This window comes from Danio rerio, chromosome 19, assembly GCF_049306965.1.
Source record: "Danio rerio strain Tuebingen ecotype United States chromosome 19, GRCz12tu, whole genome shotgun sequence".
Lineage (NCBI taxonomy): Eukaryota > Metazoa > Chordata > Actinopteri > Cypriniformes > Danionidae > Danio > Danio rerio.
Genome location: NC_133194.1, coordinates 1,704,111 through 1,715,042, shown reverse-complemented (window position 1 = coordinate 1,715,042; position 10,932 = coordinate 1,704,111). Strand labels below are relative to the sequence as shown.

Sequence of the window (10,932 nt, the reverse complement as noted above, 5' to 3'; positions counted from 1 at the left end):
AGTTCTGTTAAATGAATCGGCTCCTTTAAGTGAACAGTAAAGAGTCGAATTCGGCTCCTTTAAGTGAACAGTAAAGAGTCGAATTCGCCTGAAAACGATTCCATTTTGTATAATATTGTAAGACGCAACCATATAATTCATTAATATTTCATCATATTGCTTGGTTCGTGTACTGCTTGTACACGAATTGCTTGTTGATGACTATGAGCTCATGAACACGTCTGATAAAATATCTGAATCTGATTCAATGTCACACGAGTCCTGAATCGAAGCAGTGCAAAAGTAATATATTGATTGAAATATAAAGTTAATTATTTTCTTCGCCATTCAAAATAGTATATATCTCTGACTTTAACAATAAGAATAAAGTTCGTTTGGAGTGTATTGAGAATTATTATTTTTTCCTCCCAGGATTCAATTCGCACCAAGCTGCATCAAGCTGTAATGGTGGATGAGAAGGCACATAATATTATAAATATTGCTTTTAATATGTAATGAAATAAAGTTTTAATACTTTTTCATGCGAGAATGTAGTTCTTCAAAACTCAAATCTGTGGATTGTTAGTAAAGATTGTGTGTAATTTTAAGTGTGTTTTGCCGGTAGCGGAGATCTATGACCTCCAGGCGGTAACGGCGCTCATTACTCATGTATCCGCCGAGAGGCGCCTGTCTTCGGGCTAGACATTGGGACAATTGCCCCGTCTTCGATGGCTCTATATGCATCCGAAAATTAAGTTTTAACTGTTTTTCATGCTAGAATGTAGTTGTTTAAAACTCTAATCTGTGGTTTATTTATATAGATTAAAAAAAATAATTTATATATATATATATATATATATATATATATATATATATATATATATATATATATATATATATATATATATATATATATATATATATATATAATTCTGAGATTAGTGACCTCCAGGCGATGAAAGGTGCCCCAAACTCATGAAACCGTCTAAAGCAGACATTTACCCTGACATTGAAATAATTGTTGGCTGTTTAACAGTCTTTGGTTTCATTAATTAATTACTTTTTATTCAAGTTTATTATGTTTTGGCTAAGCACACAGTTATGTTCATTAAATATTATTTCCTATTCTATGTTAACTGTATAAAATTAAATAAAGGTGCAGTACAACCAAAAAGATGTTGGTAACCAAATCGTTTTGGGAGCTATAACATTCTGTTATTATCTGTTAAAAGTTCATTTGTATTAATTTCTACGTTGAGTTAAAAAAGGTTTGAATTTCTATAACTAACGTGCAAAAGATATAGCCCTTTTCACAGTAATTTGCTGTAATCATGCTACCTGCCGTAATTTCACAATAAAATTATGAATACAACATATTACTGTGAATTTTTCAGTTAAATACTGTGAAGAGATACTAATGTAATTTACTGTGAAAAATTACAGTAACTTGTTGTGAAAACCTGGAAATTTTTTACAGTGTACTTAAATCTGTAAAACAATTGAGCTAACTTAATTAGTGTGTGTTGAGATAACATGAATGAACATGAATGTGGAACCCAACATTTTATGACAGTGAGGGAACGTCATGCTTTATTAAGGTAGATATTAAATATTGTAACTCATTGGTTTAATAAAACACAGAGTTATTTAAATGTTCACATAAACATTAATATTTAATGTTAATTATATCTATAAAGCACATGTTAATGCAACAAATGTTGTCAATGTTTTCCATTTGACAATACAAAATAACAATGCAATTATTTATATAAAGTTATTTCAAGATATCATTAATTCATTCATTCATTCATTCATTTTCTTGTCGGCTTAGTCCCTTTTATTAATCCGGGGTCGCCACAGCGGAATGAACCACCAACTTATCCAGCACGTTTTTACGCAGCGGATGCCCTTCCAGCCGCAACCAATCTCTGGGAAACTCTTTCATTCATTTAATTATTATTTATTAAGTAATTTGTTTATTAGTCATGTTGATTAATTGTAATAAACTTCAATTTAATCAACAATAAACAATTAGTGACTGCAATTAATTTACATAATTAATTATGTATTTTTTTGTTAATTGCAGCTGGAAGGGCATCTGCTGCGTAAAACGTATGCTGAATAAGTTGCCGGTTCATTCCGCTGTGGTGACCCCTGATGAATAAAGGGACTATGCCGAGAAAAAAATGAATGAATGAATGAATATATATATATATACACACACACACACACACACACACACACACACACACACACACACACACACACATGTTTGTTTTTGTGAAAAGTGGGGACATTACATAGGTTTCCATTCATTTTATACTGTCCAAACTGTATATTGTATTGCCCTCACCCCACCCCACCCCTAAACCCAACCATCACAGGAGACTGTGTGCAGCTTTACTCTCTGATTAAACTCATTCAGTGTGATTTATAACCATTTTGAGAAATGAGGACATCACCAATGTCCTCATATTTCACCTCCTTTTTGTAATACCTGTGTCATACCCATGTCATTATACAGATTTGTGTCCTGATATGTCACAAAAACACGTACACACACACACACACACACACACACACACACACACACACACACACAATTTTGTCATATTTATTTAAGAAATGCATTTAAATGTAATAACCTTATAATAATAATAATAATAATAATAATAATAATAATAATAATAATAGTAATGATAATAATAATAATAAATAATAAATAATAATATAATAATTATTATTAGTATTGATATTATTATTATTATTATTATTGTTATTATTATTTTTATTGATATTATTATTATTATTTATATTATTATTAATATTATTAATAATTAATAATTATTTTTTTAACAATATTAAAGTTTTTTAAAAATATTATTTTAATTTGTTCAATTTATCTTACAGAACTTATTTAATCAAAGCAGTTTTCTGTCAAAAAACGTACAGTTTTATATTTTTCGTTTAATATTTCCTGTTTTTCTTGTTACTTATTCATTTTTGGTGTGTAAATCATTTAATTTGCTTTATTTTTCTTGGGAAAGTCATTAGATTATCTGTTTTATCTTTCAGTGATTACAACAGCAGAATTTCACCTTTTATAAGTGAAATACCAACTATTATGATATACAGCAGTGAAATATAGGCTATTTCAGCTGCATTCATTCAGCAGGGATTCATTACATAACTCATGTAAATACAAACACGCCGCATGTGTGTTATTATAGGCGGGTGCAGAAACACTTTTAAAAATGAGCCAATAGCGTTGAGCCTGTTGAATTTTTAAACCAATCAGGTGCGACATTGACAGCAGGCAAGGTTGAGTGACTCACCGGCGTTTCAGCCAGTGACAGTAAAGCTTGGGTGGCCAGCGCTCCTCCTCCACGTCGCGACGCTGTACTGAGGAGAATCAGATAATGCCACTTTCCTTTCGTTTTCACTGTCCGTTTTGAATTAAAACTATGTTGTTATTGTAATACAAGTATGTATTTGATATCCTCATGACTGTGAGTCGCAGTAAGAGATGAAAAAAGCGAAGAAGCGACTGCCAGCGAGCGGGTCGCGAGCGTCTGTCGGGAGACATGAAGGTAACCGGTTCCGCACATTATAAACTTAATAAATGGACGAAAGTCATCTATTATGATCTCACGGACTGTGTTAGACGTGCTTTATGATGTCACCGAGTGTGTGTGATATCCATTTAATGTGTGTATGAGAGTTTATACCACTGAACTCCATACTGACTGACTGTTGATCCATATGGAGTGATTGACAGGTTCATTGTGACGTCATAATTTAAGGTTTGACAGATTTGGTGGGTTAAAGCATCTCTGTCATCGGGCTGAATACTTCACACCTTCACACTTTCTCCTTGATATCATTTTAGAAAAGTGTAGTTTGATAATTTTAAATGAGAAAATAATATTAGCAGCCAATGACTGTTAAAGTACATTGTTTACAGTCATTTATAAAGGCCTTTTTTGGTTTTAAAGTCATAATAAAGTGAGCTTTCAGACCCAATATTCAAAGTAGCATGGTAAACAATATAGGCAGTGTGTCACAAATTGCCTCTTTGTTAAAAAAAGAAAGAATGAATGAGTATAAACAAACTATACCTCAATATCTCTGTATAGCAACACACATACATGGATATCACATAAACTATGACCATCTATGTGAAGCTGCTTTGACACAAGCTACATTGTAAAAGCGCTATACAAATAAAGCTGAATTGAATTGAATATATACATTCTTTTTTCATCAAAAAAGAAGGGAAAACAGGTCAATGAATCATCTTGGAACTGCTCTCTCTTTCAAAAAAACAAAAAACAAAAAAACATGTTTTTTAAGACAAAGTTGTGTCTGTTTCTGTATAGTAAGTGTTGACTAAAATGAGTACAATACAATATTAGTGTTTAAAAGATGTAATAAGACTCTTTGTGGTTTGTTTTGCCAATGTATGGCAAAACAAGCCACAACTGTGTCCAATAAAACAGGATGTTCGTTCTTTCACTGATTTTAGTCAGGCATTTTTCATTTGATGCCTGTTATTTGTAACCAATTGGCTGTCCATAGAGTTGGGTTTTCCAAGTAAATAAACTACCATATATTTCTTTGTCAATTAAAATTTGTGTTAAAGGCAGAATATTATGGGAATATATCAATTTTCCCCCTTAGTAAAGCTTATAGTTCTGCATCTTTGTCTTTTTGTCTGTTTTTCATTGAGGTAAAGTTTGTTTTAGGCATTTTTGCTTCAAATCAAAGTGTGCAATGTTGTGATTCTCCTCATAGTTCATGGACTAATATTCCTTAACCAAAACTTTATAATATCTTTATAATAATAATAAAACATTCTTCCATAGAGCTGCTGAAAAAGCGTCCAGGCACTAATGCACTCTATTGAATGTTATTTTGAGTGAATGTTGAGTGTTTATGATCCCATCTCACATGTTTCTTTTTTATCATATGCAGAAAATCTGCCATGGAAGAAAAAGAAGCTTCTGGACATCCATCAGGCACTAAACAGTGACCCCGTGGACATCGAGACTCTTCGGCAGGCGGCTGTGAGCGAAGGCGGTTTGCTGACAGATGATATCAGGAGAAAAGTGTGGCCCAAACTTCTCAACATCAATGTGTACAGTCTGCCTGCCAAACCATGTACGTGTGTTTGTGTGTTATTTACCACAAAATACTCATTATTTACTCACCCCTTACTTGTTTCAAACCGTTATGAGATTCTTTCTTCTATTGAACACAAAAGAAGATATTTCGAAAAATGTTGGAAACCTGTAACTATTGTAACTAGTATTTGTTTTTCCTGCTATAGAAGTCAGTGGTGACTGGTTTTCAGCATTCTTCAAAATATCTTCTTTTATGTTCCACAGAAGAAAGAAACTCATATGTGTGGAACCACTCGAGGCTGAGTAAATAGTAAATAAAGTAACATTTTTGGGTGAACTGTCCCTTTATATGATGTTTCTCATTTTTATCTTTTAAAGCTAAAGATGTTCGAGAAGACCACAAAGACTACAGACAGGTGGTGCTCGATGTCAGGAGATCAATGCGGCGCTTTCCGAAAGGTCAGTGTATGAGTGTCACTGTTGGTGTAAGATCATAACACACATTTATATGACTTTACTAAGGAGAGATTGGAGACGTGCTCCCAATCTGTGTTTATTAGTGATAAACCAGCTAAGATGATACTTTCTGGTGTCTCGTGGGCCATAGAAGTTAGTAAACTAAGTGAGAAAATATGATTTATGAACATAAGTATATAAATAAACTAAATAAGTGTCTTATATTGCATAGAAATTGATTAAAAAAATGTTATTTCACAAAAACTTTCAAAAAAATTGAATAATATGATATAATAAATAAATAAATAAATGCTTTAAATGTTAAAATCATATTTTAATGTTAAATTGCAAGGGAATAATCAGATCTATTTTTATTGTTTTATAATAAATTTAAATATGATCTGTACATCTTTATATCTATATATTTGTATAATACAACAATTTGAATGTTGATTTTTTTTTGTATTTTTGTAAAGTACATTTTGCATATAATTTAAATTTTATAAGACCCTTTATTATTTTTAAGTTACTTGCAGATCATATATTTTTACATATTACAAGTTGACTAAATATGTGTAGATTACTGAATTACTTTAATATTCACTGTATACAGTTCATTTGCATTTATTTATTTACCATCTGCTATAATCCAAAGCAAGTTAAAAATAACTAAAGTGAGAAAAATATGATTTATGAATATAAGTATGTAAATAAACAAAATACGTGTCTTATATGCTATAGAAGTTAATGAAAAAAATTGTTTTACAAAATATTCACATTATTTTATTTTTAAATATTTATTATAATATAATATAATATAATATAATATAATATAATATAATATAATATAATATAAAATTGTTTTAAAAATTAAAACAATATTTTAATATTAAGTTGCAAGGGAATAATAAGATCCATTTTGTATTATTATTTTAAATTAATTTAAATATTATCTGTGTATCTATATATTTGTATAATACAACAATTTTTGAATATAGATTTTTTTCTTGTATTTTTGGCAAGTACATTTTGCATTCAATTTTAATTCAGTGAGAGCTTTTATTATTTTTCCAAAAGTTTTTGAATGCATGCAAATCATATTTTTAATATCTCAAGTTAATTAAATATGTGTAGATTACTGAATTACTTTAATATTCACTGCATACAGTTCATTTGCATTTATTTATTTACCATCTGCCATAATCTAAGCAAGTTAAAAATAAGTAAATCAACAAACAGATTTATTTCCAAGAGGTAATAACACAAGATATTACAAACCTGGTCTATTAAAACACAGTTAGGGAAATAATTTTTTTTTTTTTTTTATGCCTTTTTAGTTTGACATGTGTTTATGAAAATAATTTAATAGATATTAAATCTATTGAAATAAATCTTTGTTTTATATAACCACCCCCTACTTCAGTGGCTTTATTAATGTTCATGTGAAATAATGCACTGATTGTGTGTTTCGCCTCTGAACAAAAAACTCAACTGTCCTGAAATCACATGAGAAGTCACAAGATTAAAAGTGACTTTAACATTCCCCATCATATCTTTAGGGAGCGTCTGATCCTGTAATAATAATGGGATAATTCATTTTCCCTTCCGTCATGCTTGTTTAAAATGTAACACGCCTGATTGGTCGTTCTGTGGTGATGATATGTTTTTCAGGCATGCGTGTGGATGAGCGAGAAGTTCTTCAGGAGCAGCTGATCGACATCATTCTGGATGTTCTGAGGAGAAATCCTCAGCTGCATTATTATCAGGGTTATCATGATATCGTGGTGACCTTCCTGCTGGTGCTGGGAGAGAGGATGACCATCGCCATCATGGAGAAACTGTCCAATCATCATCTCAGGTTATAATAATGATAACCCGGTCCCACGTTAATAATACAGTGTTATGCACCGAGTCTTTATTGAGTCTATATACTCACTCTGTTTAAAAAAACGTATACATTTATAAAAAAACATCTTTATTATATACGAATTATTAGCCCTCCTGTGTTTTCTTTTAAAATGGGTTTAAAAACAATTAAAGACTGCTTTTATTCTAGCCAAAATAAAACAAATAAAACTTTATCCAGAAGAAAAAATATTATAGGAAATACTGTGAAAAATTCCTGAATCTGTTCAACATCGTTTGGGAAATATTTGGAAAAGAAAAACTTCACAGGAGGGCGAATCATTTTAACTTCAACTGTAAAAGGTTATTATATAGTGTAAAGTTATTATATAAGTGTTGTTAACCTGCAGTTGTATAGTAAATAGGTGATGTCTATGTGTACAAGTGTATTAAGTCCCCACATGGTTGGCATCATCTCTTTAAACAAGCATTTTATTTATTAATTAATTTATTTTTTACTTTATTTATAGAATTGTTTATGAAAATATAACATTCACTAGTGTACATTATGTATATACGTTAATGAAATGTCAAGAGCATTTAGGCGTACATGGTCATTTTTCATAAATGTATATTTTAGGAATATATGAGTAGACACTAATAATCTAATAATCAAGATGCTTTAAAATGTTTTTAAAAAAAGTCTTGTTTGCTTCACAAAACAGAATTTCTTAATGAAAAGTAAATTAAAGCAGAACTATTGTTAAATATTATTTCCGTGAAAAGAATTCAGTGTAAATATATTTAAGAAATATATATATATATTTAAACTAAATAATTAGATTATACATTTAAACAGTTTCTTTATGAATCGGAATATCAATGAACAGCATTTACGTGAAATAAATAATTATTTTAATAATAATATGAAATAAATAATATTAGAAGTATTATAAATGTCTTTTGCATTTGATCAGTTTAAAGAGTCCTTGAAAAATACAATTATTAAGTCTTTATATATTTATGGATTAGTAGTTTGTCATATTTTTTGTCATATCAATGTTAAAAACAGCTCAGCTGCTTCATATTTGTAAGTATCACAAATGTCTCTTGAGCACCAAATCAGCATATTAACATGATTTCTGACGGATCATGTGAAGATTGGAGTAACAATGATAAAAATTCAGCTTTAAATCTCAGGAATAAATGACATTTTAAAAATTATTAAAAAAATTTTATTAACGTAAAATGTCACAGCAGTCCTGCTTTTATTTTTTTATGTTGAGCAAAATAGGTTTCTTTTGAAAAAAAAAAAAAAGATATATATATATATATATATTCCCAAGCATTGCAACATCAAAATGTCTCCTTTTCATAGCGATCATGTAGATTTTCTGGTTTCTTCTGTTGGGATGTTTAGGGATTTCATGGACCCCACCATGGACAGCACAAAACACATCCTGAACTACCTGATGCCTCTTCTGGAGCGAGTGGACCGAGAGCTACACGACTTCATGATAAGGTATATACATGATTTAGATTTAAGGGACCGTTCACTCAAGAATGTACTCATCATTTACTTCCACTTCAGTGATTCTAAATCTATGTAAGTTTGTGGCAATGCGAGGTTTAACAACCATATTACTGCCCGCCTTCTGAGTCCTTATAGGGAAATCCCTCAATTAAAAAAAATATATATTTAAAAATGGATCAATAGTGAAAATTTCTTTTCCTGAAAATAAAAGCAGAGAAAAAAAGCAGCCATTGACATCCATAATAACAAAAAAAAATAATATGGAAGTCAATGGCTGTTTTTCTTCTTATTATTATTATTCAGTATATCTTCATTTGTGTTCAACAGAAGAAAGAAACTCAAAGACAAGTGGATGACAAGTTAAAGATGACAGAATTAAATTTTTTGGGTGAACTACCCCATTGGTTGCTCCACACTCTTATGTGCATATTCTACATTTATACAGTTATTAATGACTAGAGATTCTGGTTATTTAAATCACCTTTAATGTAAGTAAACATTTAGGTTAAAGCTTTATTATAGGTTTATTACATTTAGGTTAAAGGTTTAATTATATATTCATCACATATGCAATTTCTTCCACAACAGTTTACATTCACAGACATGACAAATATTACTTAAACCAGTGGTTCTCAAACTGTGGTACGTGTACCACCAGTGGTACGCAGGCTTCCTTCTAGTGGTACGCGGAGGAATGAAATATGTCATGTACATGCTACACACATTTCAAAATTGATCAAAAATTATGCATTTAATATGCCATTTATGAATATAGCCTATATTTCTGAGGTAATCTGCCACGTTGTTTTAACTGTGCAGAGTTGTAGCTGCTTTACTGAGCCTACTGTATTTCAATACTGCTCATTTTTGGTGGTACTTGGAGAGACAATTTTTTTTCTGAGGTGGTACTTGATGAAAAAAGTTTGAGAACCACTGACATAAACTTTTGTGCTTTTTACAAAAACCTGTGTGTATTTGATGCAGAAAGAGCAGTGGTTTAATGCCTAAAAAGTGTACATAAGTGGTGACCTACTACTTAAATTTTAAGAAACACACACTTTTGATTAATTATATTCATTTTTTATGTTTTATTGCGGATGCTTCTCATGTCTTGCACTCAGAATGTGAGTTTACTTTATAGGTTACCAATTAAAACAGGAAAAAATAGGGTAAGAAATAGGAATCTTTCATCCCCTTACCAGTGTATCTCCTGAATTTAGCATATAATGTGGTGCTGAAAGAGTTTTAGTATTTTGTATACAGTTTTGTATTTTGTATGTGTCAGCCGTTGCACATTAGACGAATTTTCACGGAAAAATGACAAAATAAACAATCCTAATCTTAAGATTTGACATAAACAGATGATCAATGCCTGAACTCAAGGCTTCAGAATCAAGAGCAATTGCTGATAATGTGAAATACAAGCTAAGCCGCGAGATTAAATACATTCCTGTGGTATTTAGGCATGGGCCGGTATAAGATTCTGACCAGAACCTTGCATAAAAATTCACAAAATCCCGGTATTGTGATTACTGCTGTAACATATGTTCTGTTTTTAATATGTCTGGGTAAAAAACAGCAACGTTTGTCCCCATTAAACACAATATATTTTATTCTAAGAAGCATTTAAAATATTTCGGAGCAGTAAAACTAAATAATACAAACAAATCACTGACATCTGCTGTATTTATTAGTTTCAAGAATACAGATTTCTCTACATCTTGAATAGACATCATTGGAGATCTGTCTTTTCTGTGGATTTACAGTATACCCACTGCACTGCTCATACTTGGATGTTGGTATATAAGCGATATGTTTTTCAGATGCCCTGTGGTAATCAGCTTGTTTTGATCCCAGATACTTTTTCTTTGACCCACTGAGATTAATATAGAGTGTTGTCCTGAAGAGGGCAGCAGAGGGCATTTGTACAGGTCTCTGCAGACTCGTGTGAGAGAGTATCACCCCGCTAACAGGTTTATCTCTGACTATTAGACA

General features: G+C 30.9%; 1 protein-coding gene across 1 annotated transcript in view; it reads left to right on the top strand.

The window, feature by feature from the left end:
- The first annotated feature begins 3,343 nt into the window (after nt 1-3,343).
- zgc:63863 overlaps nt 3,344-10,932 on the top strand; it is a 34,814-nt gene continuing 27,225 nt past the window's right edge. The window contains exons 1-5 of the mRNA NM_200401.2: nt 3,344-3,569; nt 4,954-5,139; nt 5,481-5,561; nt 7,230-7,416; nt 8,824-8,925. Coding sequence (NP_956695.2) covers nt 3,506-3,569; nt 4,954-5,139; nt 5,481-5,561; nt 7,230-7,416; nt 8,824-8,925 — 620 coding nt within the window. The 5' untranslated portion in view covers nt 3,344-3,505. The remainder of the gene's footprint in view (nt 3,570-4,953; nt 5,140-5,480; nt 5,562-7,229; nt 7,417-8,823; nt 8,926-10,932) is intronic.